The sequence below is a fragment of the Protopterus annectens genome, chromosome 12.part0 (assembly GCF_019279795.1).
Source record: "Protopterus annectens isolate FY-2018-M chromosome 12.part0, PAN1.0, whole genome shotgun sequence".
NCBI classification, from domain to species: domain Eukaryota; kingdom Metazoa; phylum Chordata; order Ceratodontiformes; family Protopteridae; genus Protopterus; species Protopterus annectens.
In genome coordinates, this window is record NC_056746.1 from 17,286,554 (window position 1) to 17,311,461 (window position 24,908).

The 24,908-nt window shown below is 40.5% G+C and overlaps 1 protein-coding gene across 1 annotated transcript in view; it reads left to right on the plus strand.

Moving 5' to 3' along the window:
- APEX2 (apurinic/apyrimidinic endodeoxyribonuclease 2) overlaps positions 1–24,908 on the plus strand; it is a 401,945-nt gene that overhangs the window by 64,153 nt on the left and 312,884 nt on the right. Inside the window, exon 2 of the mRNA XM_044089062.1 lies at positions 23,693–23,776. Coding sequence (XP_043944997.1) covers positions 23,693–23,776 — 84 coding nt within the window. The remainder of the gene's footprint in view (positions 1–23,692; positions 23,777–24,908) is intronic.

The window sequence follows — 24,908 nt, forward strand, 5'->3', positions numbered from 1 at the left end:
GCGGACAGGGGGTGAGGAGCTTCCTTCATCTCTTTCAAGGTTCAGGGTCTCTGGCCTTTTCATGAGAGGTCAGGCTACATCGACATTAAGAAGATGACGGCCCTGCTTCTAGCTCTTCAGGCTTTTCAAACTCTCTTTCATTCCAAGGCCCTCAAAATTTGCATAGACAATACCACAGTGATGTGGTATGTCAAACAAGGAGGTACAAGGTCCTACCTTTTTTGCAGGCTAGCTCTTCAGGTCTGGGATCTAGCTGTTGAGTAGCAAGTGATTCTTCAGGCTGTCTACATTCCCTCAGAGCACAATCTAGTGGCAGACTGTTTGAACATGTCCAGCGCACAGGATCTGTTCCTGGACATTATCTGTCAGTGAGGTATTCCTCAGGTAGATCTTTGTCTTTTTTCTGAACAGACAACTTCCCCTTTTCTGTTCCAGATTCCCAAGTTGTCTAGCTTGGATAGAGAACAAGCCTGTCTTTTCCTTGGAAGGGGATGTTTCTGCAAATTTTGTACACCTTCATCTCCTTCCTTTGCTTGCACAAGATCAGGAAGGACTCTCCAAAATTGTGTTTGTGACTCCCTTTTGGCACAGACAGCAATGGTTTCTCCTTCGGCTAGGGGCGGTTACCACAAGTTACCTCACCAGATGGACCTTCTCACACAGATGCTGTGTGTGATAGGGTTCTAATCCCTTTTAGGCACCTTTTTTCTAAGGATGTGCTTTGGGTTCTGCAGGAGTCCAGGAAGCCCACTACCAGGAAATTCTGTTTCTCCAAATGGAAGAGATTTTATGTCTGGTGTTTCTCTGGCCATGATGATCCTCAATCTGCAAAAATTCCTCTGGTCATCTCTTATTTGTGTGATCTGTTCCAGGTTGGGTTACCATATTCTTAGGAGTCCAAATGGAGAAATGATTAAATTGGCAAAAGGAGAGCAGTATTGCTGGAATTGAAGTCATCCTCAAGTCTTGGTGGGTACCTTCATGAGGTGGAGCATGTTTTTCACAAATCTCTCCAAGATGACATTGATACATAGATTGTACTTTATATAGCATATATCATGAACAGAAGTAGGTTTTAAAAAATAAAGAAGATAGCTGGGTACACAAGTCCCAGGATAAACAAATGCCCAATCCTGGTAGGCACAGTGGTATCAGGACTGGAAAAAAATGACAGTGTAGAATCCTCAAGACATGGAAATATTCCTACAATGGGGCTAGGCCAGGCCCAGGGGGGACGATGGCCACCCTCTTGTAGAAGGAAGTAGCAGTCCACAAAAATAAAAAACACCGAGACCCATACAGATGATTGAGTGGACTGTAGAGGACAAGAAATAAATTATGTATCATTACTATTATGCAAAAAGCACAGAAGTATACAAAAGGATTGAGAGAAATTAGAGGAAAGAAAAATACTTCCACAAGAAAAACTGTCAGAAACGTCAAATAAAGATTTGTGTTCATTAATACAACAGATCTATGAAAAACACAATATAGACCAGACATCTTGTGCAGTTTGAAAAAAGAAGCAACTGAGGAAGTCTGAAAATTTAAAGAACAAAATTTAGAGATGTTTGAAGGCTATATAAAAAGAAATACAGACATGGGAAAGAGAGAGCGAGATCTGATATGGTGCAATATTTATGCAAAGGAGAAAGCCAAATTAATGAACACAAAAAAGGCAGCAAGAATGATATTCGAAGAGAAATATAGGCAAAGGCATGCAGATATGGAAAATTTCACAATAAAAGACTAAGATCACAAAGAGGGAATGTAGAACAGAACATTAGTCAAGTAGAAGTAAAAAAAAAAATAGAAGCTGTAGTTATGGAATATTTGCAAAGTGATAGATGCAGTGTAGAAAGTCTAACACAGGTCATATCACAGCATGATGGAGCAGCTAGTCCCCAAAGTAAGGATAAAGAGGAGCAGGCAACATTTGAAGAAGAAATATGGACATGGAAAAAAATAAGAGATTTAATATGGTGCAAAGTTTATGCAAAGGAGAAAGCAAAACTAATTAATGCAAAAAGAACAGCACCAAAGATATTTGAAGAGAAATACAGGCAAAGACACCCAGATACATAAAATGTTACAGTACAAAAAATAAGAAAACAAAGAGATAAAAAGTAAAAAAGAGGATTAGTAATGGAGAAGTTAAAGAAATAGAAACTGAGGTTATGGATTACCTGCAAAGTGAAGGATTTACTGTAGAAGATTCAACTTTGATAACACAACATGATTAAGCAATGGACTCCCAAATTAAGGAGAAACCAGTGGAGCAGGAGGCATCAAATCAGTTGATATATAAAGATACTTTGGAGCCTCCCAAAGAAAACCAGTACATTGGTTCATTTGGAGCTGTACAGCAAGGGAAAGGACAGGAAACTGTGGCAACTCTGACACAGTCAGTGTCATGGAGTGATAGGCCAGTGAGTTGTCATATGAAAGAGCAATGGATGACACAGTGAAACCAAGAGAACATGGCACAGGAAGAAGCTCTGGAACTTTCTGTAGAATGCCCACAAGAAATGGTGAACAAAGAGTGTGCCCTCAGTTTAGAAGAAAATTATCTGAGAGAAGAGTTACTTGATCCAGAAAAAAGGAGGTCATTGTCCCACTGTACTCATCCCTCATTAGACCATTTATAGAATACATCGTCCCATTTGGTATGTACCACTCAAGACATCTGCAACAACTGGAAAGGCCGCAGAAATACCTCACTAAAAGAATCACAGGCCTAAAGCAGATGCCCTATGCTGACCACCTTAAAAAACTCCAGCTATACTCTGTCGCATATTGTCTACTCGGAGGCGATCTCTGCTTAACATACAAGGCCGTGTCAAACCCAGAGCTGTTGGACATGCTACACTTAAAGAATTCCCAATCCCTCAAAGCCACACGCTCCAAGGATCCAAACCTTGTCATCACAATAAACAAAACATACTGGAGGGGTAGGCTCCTGACCCATAGACTCCCCAGTCTGTGGAATAGATTGCCCATACATGTCAAGCAGAGTGCCTCTTTGGCCCTCTTCAAAAGGAACCTTGACGATTGGATGAGAGAAAGGAAATTCACCCTGGGGATCACATCAGTCACCCTCCTAGACAGGGGTCCAGGGAAGTAAATAGTGTGGGAAGAAATAGCCTGGGAATTGTTATGGCCAGGCTTGTATAGGCCCTAGGGTCGATAGCCTGGTACCAACCTATGAACCTATAATAGAGATGGATCGACATATTAAGATCAATAGAGATGGATAGACATATTAAGATCAATGAAAGAAATAGACTGCAGAAGGTCAATAAAACCCCACATTAGAAATTTGATAAAACAAATGGACACAGTAATTAGGACTGTCCATAGAGATGCATGCATGCAATTTAACAGAAGAAAGTAGGATACATTACTTTGCAGCCAAATTAGTAACAGATAAGTCATACCACAAGAACACAGGGTAGTAAGGGAAAGGACAGGGAGAAATTGAATGGCATCATGGAAGTATTGAATAGAGAAAATTACAGCAATTACAATGAGAAGTGCCACTGTTAGAGTATAGAAGAGGGAAAATATCAAAAATACTCGCAAAGGTAGAGGTGATAAAAGCAATGTGCTGTATTATAACGGATCAGGATTTACCATGCACTGTCACAAATGTTGTTGTGTCTTTCGGCTTTTCCTGGTTAGGAGTCGCCACAGTGGAACTCCGGTCTGCTAATGATTGGCAGTAGATTTTTACGTGCCGAGTTGCCAGCCCTGACGCACAACCTTTAACGAAGGTACGCCCATTCACGCATGTCTCCACACATAAGACGCTTTAGCTGAGAATCGAACAGGATATCACAAATAATAAACTAAAAATAGCACAGGCAGAAAAACTTAGAAGATACACAGATAAATATAAAGGAAAAGTACAAAATAAGTAATTTATTGATGAACCAAAAATGTTTTATAGAGAATTGGGAAATGCTGTAAAAGGAATTGAAAGACCAACAAAAAAAGTGGTAGTTACATTTTGGAGAAATATTTATGAAGATCCTGTAGAATATAACAGAGATGCTAAATGGATAGAAGAAGTAAAAGAAAGAATAAGAAGTTCAAATGTACAGGATATGAAATGGGATGAGGTAATGGCCAGAGAAGTTCAAATGTACAGGATATGAAATGGGATGAGGTAATGGCCAGAGAGAGTGAAACAAAGTTAAGAAAAGCCTCTTATCTAGTTGGAAAACCCCAGGCCCAGATGCAGTACCTAACTTCTGGCTAAAAGTATTAACATCTTTGCATGAAGATTTAGCCATGAGTAAGAACTATTTGTATGCACACTGAGCAGACACTAGCCTGGCTAACAGAAAAAAACAATGCTCCTACTTGACTGAACCTGCAAGCTACCCTAAAAAGTATAGACCATTAACTTGCTTTCCGATGACTTATAAACTATACACTGGAATTGATGCCGACAGAGTTTATAGTCATTTAGAAGAAACCCTTTTGTTCTTTTGCCATAATTGAATTAATAAAAGTCTTACGGAACAAAGGATCATTTGTTAGTCATAGTGGAGAAAAAAAGGAGAAGAATCTAAGTATGGCATTGATAGACTGCAGAAAGCATTTGAGAGTATCCCACATTCATGGGTAAAAGAGTGCTTAAAAATGTATAGGATACACCCTACACTGATTGATTAAACTACATCACAGCGACCAAGAAACAGTGGCAAACCACTTTACAGTTAACCAATGATAAAGGCCAAATTATTATTCCGGGGATAAAAATCCAAAGGGGGGATATTTCAGGATGACTCTGTCACTGCTGCTCTTTTGCCTTGTCCTTAACCCATTAAGCTGTCTGCTTAACAGCTTAGGTCATGGCTGTAATTTGGCTCACAGAAAGAAACAAGGTGTAAACACTGAGTAGCTCATCAGATGAAGAACTGAAAGCACGACTGCAAGTTGTCAAAAGTTTTACAGATGGTACAAGAATGTAATTTGGTCTTGATGTTGTTGCGTCTTTCGGCTTTTCCCGGTTAGGGGTCACCACAGCGTAACTCCGGTCCGCTAATGATTGGTAGTTGATTTTTTACATGCCAAGTTACCAGCCCTGATGCACAAACTTCAACGAAGGTGCGCCCATTCACGTGCATATCCGCGCAGAAGACGCTCTAGCTGAGAGTCGAACCGGACAGCGTCTTACTGTGAGGCGAGAATGAAACAACCTTTAAAGCAGGAAAGCTGCAGCACCAAGAAAACATCAGTTTGGGACAAGAATGCAATATAAAAGAACTTGAGCAGAAGGGAGTGTATAAATATTTGGGAATTGATGAAGGATCAACAATAAAACATGAAAAAATGCAAATAAAACTCAGTAAGGAATATTTTAGAAGACTTAAATTAATCCTGAAAACAGTTTTGACATCTAGGAACAAAGTTCAAGCTATAAACCAATTTGCTCTTCCTGTCCTAACTTAGTTTTGGAGTGATTGACTGGCCACAGAAGGTGTTGGCTAGATTAAACAAGAAATCAAGAAAGATCCCTCTCCTAGGGACTTCTTCAGAACAATACCATCAAGATTTCCCAGCATTCATATACATCTAACAATAAACCAATTAATACCTATTAATTGCATTATTTAAAATTGCATTGTTAACAATTAAAAGAAACGTACCCTTATACTTAAATTTTAAATAATGCAATTAATCGGTATTAATTGGTCTATTGCTAGATCTATATGAATGCTGGGAAATCCTGATGGTATTGTTCTGAAGAAGTCCCTATGAGAGGGATGAAAGCGCTTAACTACTGTGGTTTTATTCCATAAAGGACTGTTTTCTACAGAGGACTTTGCTGTTCTTCCTCCCTTTGTTTACCTGGTTTGTGGATATTTTCAGTTGAAAACAAGAAGGATGCTTCATGCTCATCAAATGATTTATAAAAATCAGTGCATACCAAGATTATATATTCCCTATTCTGGAGGAGGTATGGGTCTCCTTGAATTTGATTACATGTATAGATCTGCAGTTGTGGGACTGCATAAATATCTGCTGACCTCACAAGACCCAAATATAGTGAAAGTTTTGAAACATGGGGAGAAAAAATCTAAGTCTAGCAGAAGCATATCAACATCAAGTGGGAATGGAAATTTAACCAGAAGTAAATAAAAAGCAGGCAACTGAATGTGCCAAAAAAACCAAAGAATATAACTTGAAGGATCAGATGAGAAGGCAAGAAATGTGGAAAAACTCCTGGAAGAACCTCATGTTGATCAAGATCGAATGCAGGAATGGTTAAGGAGAGACAAATTCAAACCAAAAGATGAAAATAATGGTGGCTCAAGATAGTGCACTACTTACACATTGGTTTACAAATTCCATTGAACATGTGGGTGAAACAGACAAATGTAGGTTTCGCAAAACAGAATTGGAAACAATTGCACACCTTGTTGTTGGCTGTGACATACTAATGGCAGGGCTATATACTGAAAGACCTAATGATGTGGCGAGACTGTTGCACTGGGGATTGTGCAAACATAATGAAGGTGAAAAACGCTGGAAACATGAGCCACAAAGCATCATAGAAAATGATGGGATCAGCCATTACTAACAGTTCAAAAGATAGATGCAAGAAAAACAGATATAGTGGTCCATGAAAAGAAGACAAAAGTGGCATTGATCAATGAAATCGCTACACCCAGTGACTACAGTGTCTTGTGTACAGAGAGAGCCAGTTGTTAAATATCAGGACATGCAAGCAGAAACGAGAGCAATATGGAAGATACCCAGACAGTTCCAATAGTAGTAGGAGTAACGGGTGTTATAAAAAATAATCCACAGTCATATTTAGATATGTTACCGATACATGTAACTCAGTACGAACTGCAGGAGGACTGGGTACGTGGGCACATTGCGGGTGCTGCAAAGTGCACTTCTGGCTGACATCAAAGATTGAAACAATACTAATTTCATGAACATTGATCTTACTTCGACTTAGGAATGGGATCCATTCCCGTCATGGTATTAGAAACCCAAAAGATTTGGAGAAATTAAAAAAAGAGATTCCTCTGATCATCTCTTATTTGTGTGATCTACTCCATTCTGGGTTAGCATATTCTTAATTTAAAGCTCACCTATCAGCAATTTTTGCTTGTCTGCCCTTGAATCCTCCTCTGGCCTCCAGATTTGAAGTCAAACAGCTTCTTAAAGGCGTCGTCCATACTAGGGCTCCCAGGAAGCCTACTACAACTTCCTGGGACCTCAGTTTTGTTCTTGAGAAATTGACTCTTGTCTCCTTCTGAGCCTGTTGCCTCATCTTCCTTACAACATTGTACTTGGAAGTGTGTTGTTCTTTTGGCTGTTGCTTTGGCAAGAGGGTTTCTGACTTTCAAGCTTTCATGGGATCATAGGAAGTTACTAGGCTGTCGGCCCTCAGGCCCTTATAAGCCTAGCCAAGAGTTTAGCCCATGTTTAGAAAAGTCCGCACCAAAAGCCCCTGTCTAGCAGGGACACGGGTAGAATCCCAGGGGTGTATTTTCTGTTTACCATCCGGTTATCCAGATTGCGCTTAAAAAGAGATGAGGTACTCTGCTTGATGTGGAGAGGGAGTCTATTCGACAGATGGGGGAGTCTCTGGGACACAAATCTGTCATGCCAACAAGTCCTATTGATGTCACAGACCAGGTTGAGGTTGCACGTGTGGGTTACTCGAGTGGAGCTAGACTTGCAGATATGCAGCAGTCCCATCAAGGCAGGGTCTGAAATTGCTTTGTATGCCAGACGGAGGTCACCTCTGAGGAGCCTGTATGAAACGGAGTAGAGGGACAGGGCTTTTAGCCTATCTGTGTAGGGTAGATGTTTGAGGCCCTGGAATCTCCTGGTGAGGAACCTCTGTAATCTTTCCAGCTGCTGCATGTGCTTTGCGAGGTACATGCCGAAGGAGGCATTGTACTCAATAATGGGCCTTTAAAAGGGAAGAATGCAGGGAGGTTATGAACTCTTTGTCCCTAGCTGAGATACTGTTACTTATGAGGTGGGCCATGTAGAAAGCTTTCCGTACAGCAGAAGCAACATGGTGGTCAAAAGTCAGGCTGCTATCAACCTGGGTACCCAAATCCCTCACAACTGATTGTATGCTTAGGAAGTTATTAATGTGATATGTGGGGAAGTCACCCTCCCCAAAGAGGATAATGCATTTTTTGGCATTCAGCTTGAGGCCATGTTTCTTGCACCATAGAGGACGTCCACATCACTTGGGGAATTGATGATTGTGCCCAGCTTGCAGTCATCTGCAAACTTGGTCAACCACAGCTCACTGGTTTTGGCCTGCACTTCAGAGAAGTGTATCCCAAATAACAGAGGCCCCAATACCGATCCCTGGGATATACCTCTCATTACGGGTCTACTGCTTGAGGTGGCTTCCACTCTTATGATTAGGTGGCTTCTATCTGTGAGCCAGTTTGCTACCCATCTGGTAACATATGGATTGATGCCTAGTTGAGAGAGTTTATCTGTTATGCCTGAATGGAGAGTAGTGTTGAAGCCTTTGGCCAGGTCAAGGTAGGTGGTCGGTGTGCACTATCTTCCCCTTTTCCATGGCTTTGGTGATGGTCTCATAGAAGCCAACCAGATTTAACAGACATGACCTTCCCTTGACAAAGCCAAATTGTGTGGGGTCGAGTGTTTGGAGGTTGTCAATGTCCCTGTTAATGTGGTCCATGATAATCCGTTCCATGGCCTTGCCGATCAGGCTAGTTAGGCTGATGGGTCTATAATTTCCCAGATCAGTGGACGCTCTACCTTTTTGTAAAAGGATGATAGTGGCTGTCCTCCACTCGGCTGGGACATAGCCGGTGCTCAGGCTTTGGTTGAATAGGGTGCCTAGTGGAGCTGCGAGTTCATGTATAATGCAGCCTGGGATGTTATCGGGTCCCATGGAGACTGTATTTTTTGCCTTTGAGAAGGCATTTATGACATGTTCCCTAGAGATAAGGGGAGAGGGGCAGGTAATGGGGATGTCCTGATTTACTGGTGAGGGACAGAGTGGCGAAGTTTTCACTGAATCTGTCAGCCAGTAGGTTGGCTGTATCACCAGCATTTGTGTATGTGGTGTTCTTGATCACCAGCTCTGAACAGATCTGGGTGCTTCTTTTGAGATTGCAGACATATGTGAAGAAGCCCTTATGATTGTCTCTAGTAGATGTGGCCAATTTGGGTTCAAATTTGGCTTTAGAAGATTTCACTAGTGCTCTTATTTGCTTGTTCAGGCTAAGGAGAAATTTATTCCAATTGGTCACCTGCTCCTTAGTCCTGGACAGAATTTTTTTCCTTTTGTTTTATAGTTTTATTGCAGATGTACACCAGACAGGTTTACGCTTCCTTGCGGAGGATGATTTTGTCCTGTTGGGTATACCTGATTCCATGCATCTGTATAAATGCTCGTATAGTACTTTGGTGTAGATTTAGACATTGGTGCCAGTTCCTACAGGGGGGGTGTGAAGCTGTTTATACCATCCCTCAGGAGGTTGTAATCAGCTTTGGAGAAGTTTTTTTGTTTGACCCTAGCTAGAGGGGGGTTGGGGGGATGGTGACTTCGAAAGTGACCACTTTATGGTCGGATCTTACTAGGGGGGATGATACTGTAGGGGTGCTCCAGTGGTTGCTCATGTTGGTTAATACCAAGTCCAAGATATTATCACCTCTTGTGGGGGCATCAGCTAGCTGTTCCAAGGCATTTCCATTAATAAAATTGAGGAATCTCTGGGTTTTTGGGTTCTAGCATGACTAGGTTTTCCAGTCTATGGTTGGGTAGTTAGTCACCCAGGATCAGGGTAAAGGGTTGAATCTTGATAGATTCAAAGAGGTCCAGAGAGGTGGAGTGGGCAGCTCGAGTCAAATCTTGAGGCCTGTAGCTAGCTATGATTGAATAGAGGTCTTGTCAACAGTTAACTGCACCTGGAGTGTCTCCTCTGCATCATACTCTTTCACCTGGAGATGTGTGTGTCTGTGATGTATATTGAAACTACACCTCCTTTGGCTTAGCTGTTCTTTTTTTAGTTTTTCACATGGACAAAGGGTGTCTTTTTGTACTAATCCTTCTTTTATGCCCTAGGTAGTCAATGAGTTGTCCCTTAATTAATCTGTTCATATGTCTTCCTTTTTCCTTCACCGCAGTCTGTCAGTGAGAAGGCTCTTCACACCTTGGAGTTGCATATATAGCTCAGATATAATTGGAGAAAGCTAAAGTTATTTGCAAATCTGAGCAGCTTTTTTTCTTTCTTTTCATCCCAGGGCTTGTCTTTTTGAATTATTTAAGGCGATTTCTTTTTATTTTTCCTTTCATCTCTTCAGTAAAGGCTTATTCTACCAGGGCCATTGCTTCCTCTGGTGCTTTTCTCAAGGGGTTATCTTCCATCCTTCAGGCTGCAACCTGGTCCTGTGTTCATATTTTTTCTTAGCATTACAAGTTAGATTTTTTTCCAGTACCAAAGCTGGCATTGCCAGGGCTGTCCTGTATGGGTTTCTGGAGGGCTCTTCCATATCATCATCATCCTCCTCCTCCTAGGCTTCCTCTATTGCTTTTGTACTCTCCCTCAGGTTATGAATACTGCAGCAGTGATGTGGAAGGACATAGATGTCCTTCTTTTCACTGTTGCAGTATTCACTGCCTCCCGGCCGAGGGGTTGGTGTGTGTGTCTGTGTGTGTCTGTGTCTTTTCTCCTCCTTGGATGTATATGTTCCTCCTGGTCCCTAGGGAGATTCTTTTCCTCCTGGGCCTTTTCATTTCTGAAGTGTGTGTGTCCATATGCCACCTTTATGCCCTGTGCCTTAAATGGGTAGCATACATATGACGTATGATACCTGTAAATATTAAAGGCTTTGGTGTACTGGCCTGACATAGAGTTATCCTTGGCAGGAGAGCCCTTATATTAGGAATATTGTAACAGTGAAGAGAAGGACATCTACTGTTATGGTAACATTTTACACAACTGTACTTTTTTGAAGTATGACTCTAGTAACAGACCTATGGTTTCCTGGAATTTTCTGACCCCTATACAGAGTTACCACCCTTATTACTTTGCATTCCTTAGAAACTTTTGCTCTTGCCAGTGATCTGAAGATCTTTAGAGGGTCAGAAAACACATTATCCAGAAACTTTAGGAAACCAAGAGGCAGCATCTTCAGTCACTCTGGTCTATCATTCTTAAGGACAGTCAGCCCCCTGTTTTTGTTCTGCCTTTCTAGCTTAGCGAGAAAAGCAGACATTGGAGGCCATGTCCTAGCAAGGTTGTTATTCCTTTCCTATTCCTTTTTCAAACCTGAGGCCAAGCATTCATGAAGTTCCTCTGCTCCATCCCCATTTTTGATTTTCTTACCATCATTGCACAGATTAGCCGTATTTGTTCCCTCTTTTCCACACTGTACCTAAAAAAAAAAAAAAAAAAACTATCTTGGCAATCTGTTTTTTTCTGTTTTTAGCTTTTCATCAAATTCTTGTCTATAACCATGAGAAGCATATGTCTGACTTCCTTTCATGCTACTTCACTACTTCATTTTGCCCCCCCCCCCCCTTAGGTCAGCGTTACCAACCATGGTTGAAATTTACATTGTCATTTGTCTTTCTTTTCTTGCTGTTCCTCTTCCACTTTGAAATGCACAGTAGCTTCATCACTGGTGGGCTATTAGACATACCCTATACTGTACCTTGGTGAGAGGGATGCTTTTAGAATTTTCTCTTTTCTGCTCCGGACCTACTGGTTGAACCCTTCAAGAAATAAGACCCTTGCCATGGCCTATCAACCCCATATCCTGGAAAGTGGCATTTCCCAGTCTGCTGATAAAAAACTTAAATCTTCTGTACTTTTAAATCTCTTCCCCCTACATCACTGTTTCATTCTGCCTACCTTTTTCTCATCCTGCTCCCCTGATGTGACTGGGGACTGAGGCAGCTTCAGTCCAACAGAATTATTCCACTGTCTTCCTCGGCACTTACCCTTGGTCATGACCTTTGCCACTCCCTTGCCCCTTCATAGATGATACTATGTTCCTTCTGTATGATCTCAAAACTGATACCATGCCTTTCTCTATTCCTGCCTTGCCATTCATAATGGTGGCATCTCATTGACGAATCCACCTCAAACCAGCGATTCGTCTTTCTTTGGTAACAGCATTGTCCAGGTACCTGCATAACTCCTTGTAGTTCCCCCATTTTCCTTGCCAGGTAGTTTGCACTTTTAGTAGTACTATATAGCAATGCTTCTCACCCTTTCTTGCTTGTGTGTTTTGTGTCTGTGTTTATTTTTTCTCCTGCTTAGTGCTTTAGTATTTGTAGTTTATTTTTGGTTCTGTGCCAGTGACCTTTGCTCTTCCATTTCAGTATAAAGTTACATCCTTGGCGATGCACTGATTGTGTCATAGAAGTGCGCATTCTACCAGGCATTTCCCTTTCTGTTACCAGTCCTAAGCTCTTGTCCCTCTGCCACAGCTAGTCATTGTAGTCCCTGTTTTTGTACACAGATTAATTACTTGCGTTATGTTTTATATTGGGAATAGTAAACTTGAGACCAGTATGTACTGTAAAGCCACCACAGCAGATAATTTTTTGCTAGCATGTAGTGCACATATTAAGATATTTTATAGTCATTTCCCTATAGTGAATGCCTTCAAATAAAGTGATTGTAGAAGGGGAGCAGTTTGATTTAGTCTCCCTGGACATCATTCGTTTGCTGTCTGGCCAGCTTGACAGCAACCAAGTCCAAAATTGTTTTTCCAACCATTTAGTGAGTGTTTTTCTCAAGTATAGGCATAATAGGTTAACCTTTCAACATGATGTGCATTTTCTCAGTTGATATACCCCCTTTATTGGAGGATGTAGTTAAGATCCTTAAGAAGCACTGCACTGTGCTACTGAATTACTCTATTTTCAAGAAAATCTTTGAGTTTACTCCTAGGGCAGCCTACAGAAATTTACCTAGCCTTAGGAACAAGCTGGTATATTCAGGAACATTTTCTTTTCTTGCCGAGGAACAGAGTCCTGATTATGGGAATTTATCATGGATATTCAGTTTGCCACTTACATAAAAACTCTGCCTATTCAGATTATTAAGGATAAACTTTTTCGACATTCCCACTGCTGAAGTAGCCTTTAGGCTACATGGGTTGTTTCCCTTCCTGGGAAACGGCAACAGGCCAGCTTCACAATGCTGTGGCTCTCCTCCACACTTTCACTCTGACTATTGATTGAATCACCCTAGGAGGGAATAGGAACGGTTAAGAGTGAAGATTTGTTCAGTACTTTCTTGGGGTCTATATTATAATCTCGAAGGTTTAAAACTTTGAATCACTAAAGATCGAACTTTAGTGATCGAAGTCTTAAACCATCGAAACCAAAAAAAAAAAATACTAAATTAAAAAAAAAAACTAAATAGTGTGTAGGCAGGGGGACAAGCCCCCCCTGCACCCCCTACTTAAATATACCATCTCAAGAGAACGCACTGCATTGAAGTAAATGGAAATCTCCCCTTACAGAGATTTTCCATTTAAACGTTCGATGTAGTGCGCTTTCGGTATTCTCGTGTTGACAATATCGTATTCAATATTGTCAGACTTTGAGATTTTAATATAGACCCTTTTCTTGCTATCATGAGGTGAAATATCTCTCAGGCTTCATAGAAGGAGTAATCAGCTAAGAGCTTTGTTTCTGGCAGATAAGCCCTTGTTGGGGAAACCCTCCATGCAGACGTTATCTTTTTAAGAAAATATTTTATTTAAATTTCTAACTAATGGTGATATTTACTTTTTAAGAAACCTGATATTTCTTTATCAGTATTGGAAATTTCCTGTCAAGGACCGCTATTTATAGCTACCTGTGTTATTTAGCTAATTAGGGACTAATTTTGACTAAACATATGTTCTGCTTGTGTGACCTTCTGGAAACTTTTAAAACTGTGACTAAAAGATTTATTTTGGGATGGACAGGGATGTGTTTTTTTTTTTTTTTTTTTTTAACAGTGTAGTGATTGTACTTCCTGTAAAAAGGGTACCAAAAAGGACAGTAAGTGCTGCTTGTTCTTTTACTTTGTGAAAGGAGGCTGCAACAAAAAGTGAGTGTAAGTGTGCTGCTCGTGTACACTGGGTGACAACTTACTGTCTAACTGACTCGCTGTAGCAATGCTTACTGCTTTTGCCTTCTCTTCCTCAACTGCAAGACAGATGCTTACTCCTGGTGGTTCCACTGCTGCTGTTTCTAGAAAGAAAAGGCACTAATTAATGAGCCCTTGACATTGCCATGGACTCGGTCTGCACCTCAGTTAATAGTGGGTGAACCTACTTTGGCCCATTTCTTGTTCCTCAGACCACAAACTAACCTCTCCAGCTTCCTGTGAAGTAGTCCTGTCAGCCACATCCTCTTTGACTGTTCCAGCATCTGATACAATCTTGGGAGAACCATCTTCTGTCGGACTGGGAAACACTGTAGCAAATTCTTCACAGGGTAACAGAAGAAACAGACAGATTGGTCAGGCATCCTTCCTTCCAGTCGGTTTTCTTCCAGAGGGACTCCTGTAAATAACTAAAATACTCCTATAAATAAAAAATTAAAACAGTTTATTTCAGAAGGTAATTACAGTTAAATATTTTTTTGCCTTAGAAAAGCATGCATTATTTAACCAATAACCCATGCCTGGATGTGGGCAATGCTGGATTTACCCACGGTTGGTGTGGTTTGGTCACGAGGATGAAGCCCACGTGGCCAAACAAAGACAACCATGGGTAAATCCAGCATTACCCACACCCAGAAGTGGGTTATTGCTATTATACAATGACATTATTTAAGAAAATAAATACTTGCTTTTCTTAAATAGTGGCATTGTATAATGCCTCCATGCTGCCCTTCCTCAGCTGTCTGGTATTCTGCAGCAGCTCTTATGTACTGCGCATGCATATGCTTACTCAGTACATCAGAGCTGTGGGTGGAAGCAATGGAGAAAGCAAGATCTCCGTTGCTTCTTACAAAGTGTCTCGCTATGTTAAACCCATTTAACATAGCGAGACAGCTTTAAAAAAAAATAAGCAATGGAGAAAGGAAGATCTCCCTTCTCGCTATACATTTTCTAAAAACAATGGAGATCTTGTGTTCTCCGTTGCTGTAAAAAAAAAAAAAAAACTTATACCTAGTGGAAAAAGTCCGGGCAACCTGACCTTTTTCCATTAGTATAAGTCTTTGATTTACAATGTGCACGCTGACCAATCAGCGTGCACGTTTTGGAATATTAATGGGGGGTGTCGTATAATGAGTATTAATCCATCACAAAGTCATTACAGATAAACATTCTGTGTAAAAAAAAGTCTAGAAGAAACTGGGGGCTGATTATGACAAAGATTGTTTTTTTGTTTTATTTACCTCAGGTTCACTAATCCATCTGTCTGACTGGGAAGAAAATACATTGAAGGAATTATCTTAAGACAATAGCCAAGATGAATGAGGTATTTTTTATGGGAACAAATAGAGGTTCCCCCCTGACCAAGGAGATATTGTGAGATGTTACAATTAGCCATTCCTCATCCACCCCTCCTATACTCCCAGCTTTGGGTGATGTGTTGAATGCTGCCTGTAATCCTCTTGATACCCGGCCATCAGTCCCTAAGACTACGGATAAGATGTGTAAAGTGCCTCAGACCAATGCATTTCTTTCCTCTCACCTTTGATCAGACCCAGCTGAAATAGCCACTTCATCTACTGCTGGAAATAGATTGGTATTAAACACCAACCCTTCACCCAGTAACAAGGAAAGTAAAGTGTTGGACTGTGTAGTAAAAGAATTGTTTTTTTTTTCTTCCACCTTGACTTTCAGAACTCTCAATTATCAGGCATGCATCTGGAATTTTATGCCTTGCTATATGGATAGTCTAACTTGCTGCTTTAGTTACCACTGAAGAAAATTCTTTTTTGAATCAGGCTAGTTCTACCTTGTCCCAGCCAGGTAGCCAGACATGCTTTGAAGTGTGTGTGTGATTGTGCATATATTATGTGTAGGACCACTGCTACTGCTACAGTGCTGAGAAGATATGCCACGGTGTATAACTAAAAAGTTTGCTGATGAGTTAAAGTCTGAAATCTGGAATTCTGCCTTAGTTAGAGCTATTGTTGGACTTATCTGCTACCCAGGTTCTCAAGTAATATGATGGAAGAGGGAAATTAAGGTAGTTTCTGAGGTTTGTCATGTGCCTTAGTACAAATCTTGTAGGCCTTTGTCTTTCAGAAAAAGAAAAAAAAAAAAAGCAAAACCAGACACATTCTGACAAACGAGGTTCTAAAAAAATATTGCCAGAAGGAAAAAACAAGAACCAGGGGGTGGCGGGGTTCAGGGCTTTTCAGAAAAAGGGACAGACCAACAGTACAGAATGATTATACCAGTATTCTTTCACCCACTTCTGGCTAATACCTCTTTATAGTTATCACATTAATTGGTCCTTAGTATCCCCCTTTGGCAAAAGATTGAGACTCTTGGATGTTAAAAGCGATGCAGGAGGGTCACAAATGGCACTGGATAAAAAAAACTCCTGTCAGGGGAATTCCTCTCTCTCCTCCGAATTAAACAGAATATTTTCCTCAAGTTCCTCGGGTTTTACATACCCAAGGAGTCCAAGAACCAGTGTCTGTAAGTCAAGGGGGAAAGGGCTTCTATTCCAGATTGTTTCTGGTACCAAAGAAAGAGGCCTCTTGGAGACCAGTACTAGATCTTTAATTTCTAAACCTGTATGAAAAAGTACCAAAATTCAGATATTGACCTTTAAAGAACCTGTTGTCCATCATTCCTCCCATGAGTTATGTGGTAACACTAGACTTAAAGATGCTTATTACCACGTTCCTATAGCCACAGGCTTCAGGAAGTTTCTAAGGTTACCTGTTTCTGGGTCACAGTACCAGTTGTCTACAATACCCTTTGGATTATCTACAGCACAATGAGTGTTCACAAGATGTCTAGCACCAGTCATAGCTTGTTGCAGACTGTGGTAGTTCCACTTTTCCTTATTTGGACAACTTAGAAATATTTGCAGAGTATTAATCCTTGTTAGACAATGGGAAAACTGTACATCAATACCCTGATTGGAGAATTGAGCATTCTCCAGCAGGGTATTAATGTAAAAGTAATGCCCACTGAGAAGAGCGAGTCCGAAGCTTCACAGCAGCTTATCTCTCCACCATGGAGCTCGGACTGAAGAAACGGAACAGCCGCCATTATTTTACTCTTGCTAGGAGCATTTTTGCTGTTTAGCGAGTAGAAAATATATAAAAAAGAAGACAAAACGGTACTTGTGTGTTTGTGTGTGTATACCTGCGGCGTTGGGCCTCATAACACCCCTGGGTGGGCATTAATTACACATTAACCCACACCCTGTCAGGCATAATTGCTTGCTTTATTGACTCTTGACATCTGAATAATGTCTCTTCTGGCCTGTCTAGGCTTCCAGATAAATGTTGCAAATTCCTCCTTGACTCTGTCTCACAGGACTATGTTTCTGAACTGTCTTCTAGATACTTCTCTTCAGAAGGCCGTTTTAATACAAGAGAACGTGGATTTTTATCTTGAATCTTTCCTGAGCTTCTCTGATCAGTCTCGGATTCGGATATCTGCACGAGAATTTCCTGCTTCTATGATAACTCATGAGAACCCTGGCCAGGTGGCATGTGAGAAAGATGCAGTGGGTTTTATGAAAACACACAGACCCAACATTTACACATTTTGGCGCATCAGATTCCAGTTGTAGACTTTCAAAAAATGGAACTGCTTTGATTAAGACAATACATTCAACTGAATCCAGGTCTCCCTTTCTCTCCTTGGACTCCAAACCAATCTCCTACCACAAACACTTCAAACTTTCAAGGGGAGCAGTTTTCTTGCTGGTAAAGGTGCAAGGCCTGTGGAGTCATTCATACAGATCAAAACACATCAGTGTAACAAAATGTGCCTTGAATTCTCTCCATCATCTGAGGTCACTAGGACTTGTAACACATTCATGTGGTATATAAACATGCAGGGAGGTTGTACTCCCAAGCCATAGTAGCCAGTCTGCATTAGGAGTTAGCTGTTTGATTCCCTAACCATCTAAGCATCACGCATTCCTCCTTAGCAGAACATAGTGGTAGACAAGCTGAGCTGGAACAGTATAGACCCTCACAAATGGAAACTGAATGAGGGGGACTTCCAGGTATTGATCCTGTTGTGGGAAACACCTCAAACAGAACCAAACAGTTTTGTTCAGGGCTTCTTGTAAGCAAGCCTGGAAAACAGATGCATTTTAATTCCCTTGGAAGGGAATGTTCCAAGATACTTTTCCACTTCTTCCATTAATATCCAGGGTAATTCTGAAGATTCAGAAGAATTTCCCCAAAAACATTGTGGTGACTCTTATGGCCAAACCAGCCTTGGTTCTCCCTTCTTATGGAATTGGCCAAAGACAGTTACCACAAACTTTCTTGTAGACTGGATCTACTGACAGAAAACAGAAGTCTGATACACCCCAATCTCATTCAACTTCAGCTGCCTGGATGATTGAATTCTTAATACTTTTTAGGCACTTATTTCATGACAACATGCAACAGGTACTGACGGAGCGAGAAAGTATTGTAGTAGAAAGTCATATATTAGTAAATGGAAGCAGTTTTCTAGTCAGTACCTAACCAATAAGCAGGGACCCATAAGGAATTGTGTACCCTTGATGCTCTTATATTTGAGTTACTTTCTTCAAGCATCTCTCATCCCTTTGTAAAGGTTCATCTTATGGCCATTTCAGCATGTCTAGCCTGTGGATCCTCCTGTTCTCTTTTTGTGTAAAACAGTTTCTGAAAGGAGTTTTACACTTGAGACATCACTGTAAACATGTTGCTCCCCTTTGGGATCTCATCTAGATAATCACTCACTTCCCTGAGAAGTTGAGTATGTCACCTGCTGAACCATCTCATCAGGCTGATTTGAGGTTCTTGTTTGGAAAACTATACTTATCATTGCTCTGCCCTCTGCAAGAGGAGTATCTGAGTTGTAAGTTCTCATGATGGGTGAACTTTACCTCATATTCCTCAGAAAGAAGGTGACATTAAGAACAAACCCCTATTTATGTCCAAAGTGGTTTCAGTGTGTCTTTGAATCATGCTGTGTCAGTATCCTAGTTTTCTATCCAGAATCAAAAAAATGAGGGAAAGGATTCTACATACTCTGGACCTGCATAGGCAGCTTGAGTACTCTCTCTTAACAAAATTAAGCCCTTTTTTAAATGCTGATCAGCTGATTATTTCTTGTCAAAGGGCAAAACATGGACAGCTTGTACCTAAACAGACAGTTCTCCAGGTGGTTGTCCTCAGCTATTGCTTTTTGTTATTCTCACCATGGCGAGTCTATTCCAGGCAATGTCAAGGCACATTCTCCTAGACCTTTGACTTCGATGACATACTGGAAACTGTAGACTCTAGAAGCATTCTAGAGGCAGCTCCATGGACCTCCATGCATACGTTTACAAAGCATTTCAATCTCCAAGGCTGGCTTTGCTAGGCCATTCTCCAGGGTCTCCTGGATCTGTATCCTTCCTCCTCTTAGGTTGGATAGGCTTTGGTAATCAACCTATAAAGCCTAAAAGCTGTTGCAGCAGTGGGAATGATTGAGTGTAGTTACGCAAGTTACACTTACCATAACAATTAATACAATCACCCTCCATTTTCTTATGTATATAGCTGTAGTTGGAATATAAAGCAGGGTTATGTGTATTTCTACTTTATATGTTTCTTCGTTGTAGTGTTTTTATTTAGGATTGTTAGGCTCTTCTCTGTCTATATGGGCAAGAAAGATCTGAAGAAATCTTTACTGTGACTTCTCATATTCTTCCTTTAGACTAGCCTTTCAGCAGTTAGAGTGAAGGTGAGGAGGGAAGTCAGAGCTTTGTGAAGCTGGATGGTCGTTCTTTCCATAGCAGAGAAACAAAATGTATAGGTTAAAGGCTGCAGCAGTGTGGAATTCAAACATCTGCTGTTATGAGTAAGCGCAACTTGCACAACTGTATTTTTTTATTAATTTTTGTTATGTCTCAGAGTATAGTTTATGCCTTCAAAATGTCCTTGCCCCACTTGACCAATAAGAAGAGTGCATGTGAGAGTTTAGAGCACATCAGAGACATGAGAAACAACTAACTATATCTCTGTAGCAAGTCCAGTATGTATACTTTAGTTACTTAAATATTAGACTTGCCTTATTCCATGAGGAGCTATACTTGATTGCAACCTAAGGGCATGAATAATGAACTTTTAATAAGGTGCTTGGTAACATTTATTGTTAGTTGACTATGTACAATATTTGATTTATTAGTTCACTATTTATGATGAAGTGAGAAAGTGAAGTGACACTTGGGCACATTTTATGTGGCTCTCCACTTGGGACCAGCAGAGGGCAATATCTTGACCAGTAACAACATAGCATTTTATTTTTCTGTCTAACAGGATTTATTGCAAACTGAGTAGATTTACTAGACTACAGTTAATTACATTATAAAAATGAATTTAAAATGTGTGCATATCCATGTAGCACAAGTCGGCTCTCTCACCCCACAGTTTATCTGCCTAGCATTTATACGACTTGCAAAAGCAGATATTGTGGGTTTTAGCACTCTGCATACACATTTTTTTTGTTTTAGCTTAAAATGCTTTATTAATATTTTCCCATTATAGTAATAAAATGATGAAATGGTGAAAAAGTAGTGCAGTACAAATCAAAAACAAGAACAACAGACATGCATAACTGCAAAAAAATAATAATTTACATGCAGGTTGAGTAACAAAATATACTGCAAAACTTATTTGGAATATTTGAAAAGTAGATTTGTAGAATCACTTCTTAAGCATTCCTTGAGCTTAACAACCAATAATTCTTTTGACTTTCTTTGGTGAGAATTTGAGTGATTTAATATATTCTAACACAAGATGCGTTTAAATCAGCCCAGTTAAGAGCTAAGAGGTCCAGCCAGTTTTTAGCCGTGTAGAACTTCGTAAGCAAAAAAATGGTTAGGAAAAGTTCTCATGTTAGTGGAATTTTAATTTCTTAGGGGGGGGGGATGTGTGATACTGCAAACTCCCAAGTTATTTTTAAGTTACTGTAGAAAGCAGTTTTGGCTGTCTGCTGAAGAATGGACCATATCTGCATACACTTGTTATAGTACTCGTAGTGGTAGTTTGTACTTTGTCCAACTCTTATGAATATTCTTGCTACAACAGTCTTAGAAGAGTCTTAATTTTCTTATTTATTTGATTGGCCATTTCAAATAAATGTGGATGAATGTTACTGGATAACCAGCAGTTTGAGGCTGTATAAGAATGATCTTCTTTTAATTAGTTAACTTTGAAGGTATTGTGGAGGCACTAAATACTGTGAAGTATTATGTTTTTAAAATAGTAGTAAAGGTTGCATTTTATTTTTGGTTCTGTTTAGTGTCTGTTCATGCATTTGTGGATATTGGAACTACTTTGAATTTATATTAGAAATCATGGTCTTTGCTTCACTGAATCATTGACCTGCCGGCTACAGACACATAAGACATCTGACAATGGTACTTCAAATCCCTTTCCGTCACATCTTTCTCTGCTTGCTGCTTGTATAGGTAAGTGTCGCATGTAATCATTCCTCCACTTTGTTGACCACTTTAGTCGCCTCCTTCCATGTCTAAGCTCCAAGACTAGTTTTACTGTAACTTAGCTGTCCTGTACACCTTTGTTGTGGGTGTTGCATCAGCAGTCTTCAAAACCATATTCCGTCTGTCCACTGCTTTTCTGCTACTCTTCATGTTTTTTTTTTTTGCTCCACGTTCTTACCTACTGCATGGGTCCGTGGAATTGACAAGGGTCTTCCTCACTGTCTGTCCATTGCTTCCTTTCGTGTACTTTACTTGATACACTAATCTTTGTGCATATCAGCTGTTGCCTGAGTGTCGCTTCTTCTGACTGACTTCCCATCCCTACCTGCTGTTCTCCTGCTCTCCCTGTGGTGATGCCTTTTGTGTGGCTCCTCAGGTTCTGCTATCCCTCCTTTACTACTCCCTGCCCCTGGCCCTCCACCTTGACATCACTTTCCTGCTGCCTTCCCCCAGTCATCATCTCCTCCTTTGTTTCCTAGCTATCCAGTGTACTCTCTACCTTTGCCCATATCATCTGTCCTGTATTATCTTCAGCTTTTCATAGCTTGTCCTTTTGCTTCCATTCCAGTCTGCACTTTCTCATTTTATTAACCAAAACATTCTTATAGTCTGTGGTGAAGACCCCCCATTGTCTTGCAGACCCCATATTTTCTGACATTCCAGTGTTCCCTGAGCCAGACTCCTGTCCCACACCTTGAGTAGTTCACCCACCATTCTTTCCCAGCGTCGTCCTCCTTGCACTTCCCATCTCCTTCCTCTGCCTTACTTAAAAAGCTTGTTGGCATCTAACTAAGCTTTTTAGCTTTAAATGCTTTTACTGACTTATTTTACATTTCTACCATCTTTTGCTACTATTCAGTCTGCTTTCCCTTATTGCTGTGTTCCTGCGCCTGTTAAATTCATGACCTTGTTCCCTTACCTTGTCTTGCCACTGTTTTCTTACTTTCTCGGTTTGTCCTTCTCCCCTGATGCTATCCCACAATGTCCTATGGTGCCCTCCTCTAATCTTGTTTTGTTGGTCTGTTGGTGTGTCCTGCACTGACCTGTAAAGGAGGGGAGTAGTGCACTGTTTCTGTCAACTGCTTTGTAGCACTTAGATGCATTGCTGGGTAGTTTTGAAGTGATCTGTGTATTTTGTGTTCTAGCTGTACCTCTTACTTGGCTGTGAGACTACCCTAGATACCATTGCCTTTGACCATTACTTTCATGATGTGCATGTGAGCCTTGTGTGTCTGTCATCCAGCCTGTGTTTGGTTCCTGTCTTGCGTAGTGAGATATGTTTTGGCCTTCACAAGTCTGATCTTGAATAACAATTTTAGAAGGTCGTTGGCTATAACTTTTGATAACAGTGTGTCTTAAGTAAACTGAGGCAGACCAAGACCAAATTGTGAGTTTGGAGTCATTGGACCTTGCTTATTAGGCAGGTCAGTGATAGGAAAGAGAAATACATTGCTGCTGTGAGATAGTGATAGAGATGGTGTGTACAACCTACTTCCGTTACTGTGAAGTGGAGAAAAAATTAATAGACACTGGCAATAGGCAAGTACAGGTAGACAATTTATACGTTCATTAATGCATGGGCAGGAATACAGGAGTGAACCATTAGGGCTTCAGGCTGTGGAAAGGACGTTTGGGGTGCTTCCTTAAGATTTGTCTAGTGTGGTACTTGGATAGCTGTATGGAGCAGTTGGAGAAAACATCAGAAAATGTCTGATTTATTAACTTAAAAATGATACCAGTTGGAATGTATAAAAGTGCAGCTCTGGGGGGAAAAAGGTACTTTAGAGAAACCATCTGTCGTGTTTTTGAGTTATGTAAATATCCTATGTAAATGAAGTCCGAACTAATAGTATTTTGAGCATCTTCAATAAGGAAGAATGTGTAAATCTGTTTTCCCTTACCTGAGCCCTGCTTTATGATACTGATAACAGCTGTAGCCTGTTCTTAATGCCTTCTGATTTCTTTATAAAATGCTGCTGTGGATTTGTACAGTGTCCTGCGAATATGCTTAAACATTGTTGTGTTCATTTTGTTGTAGGGGACCTACTAGATGAGCCCACAGCCATAGTAGATGGTTATAATTCATACTTCAGCTTCAGCCGTGGGAGGAGTGGATACTCTGGTAATGCTTTCATTTGTTGTGTAACCTTTTGCAGTTGGTAATAAAATTGAGAGTGAGTGTGTATGAACATGAATATCATCAGTTGTCATAATACAGACGAGATGCCAAGTTTAATATGGTAGAGCTGCAATGACCTTGGCTAACTTTATTAACTGGGTTGGTGGGCTAGTCTAATGACCTTTTTCAGCCATGACCTGAGCTTAGAAATACAGTATGTTAGCAGTAAATTTACATAGTTAGAACACACTTGTGATCTAGATGCTGTAAGCACAAGAAACGTGGTCAGCAGACTTTCTCTATCAGCAGTTTGGAACAAGTATTGACTAAGATTCTTCGACCATTACATTCTTACAAGTCTGTAAATGGTGGCCCATTCATAATCACTTTTGGTAGACTTGACTTCTTTGAAAACCTCATCACAGACACAAAATTACTGCAGATATTTCAAGTGTGGGTTTGGTATCCCACTGCTGTTCACATTCAGTGCAAGGCCTTTTGTCTATTTCTACAACAGTATGTTTGAGTTAAAAGGGAGCTTAGGCCTTACCAAGGGCAGCTGTGTATTGCCCAAAGAGTAGCTAACCATTCAGTCAGACATGGCAGTAGTCTGGTGTATCTGTTAGCTGTATGTTACCAGACATTCCGTACTGTACAAGGCAGCAGTGTGTGACTTCACAGAGTTCTCGCTGCCAGGACAGCAAGGACTGTTGCTGTAGACATTAGAACCACCTGATGCACATATTTTCCCAAGTTGCTATTTTAACATTGCTCGTTATTTTTCCTTATGCTGTGAAAGATTCTGGCCACATTCAGTGGTCCCAGTTTGCTCTGAGGTTTCATTTTTTTGTTGTGATAGAAAAATAAATAAAAGGTTCTGAGCTTTATTTTTTACACCTTTGGTGATTTCTTCCTTTAAAGAAGGCAGTCCATTGTATTCCAGGCACCCAAGTAATGTTCACCTTGGATATTGGTCCCTCTACTCTGTTTCTTTGTTGCTGACTTGACTGTTTCCCAGATTGGGAGAGGTGTGGTTAGGATTCTTATTTGATTTACTTAACTGTGAATTTTTGACTGGGTATTCCCATTTCCAATAAAGGCCCATGGAGAATACATGCTAAACTTGAACTGGTGT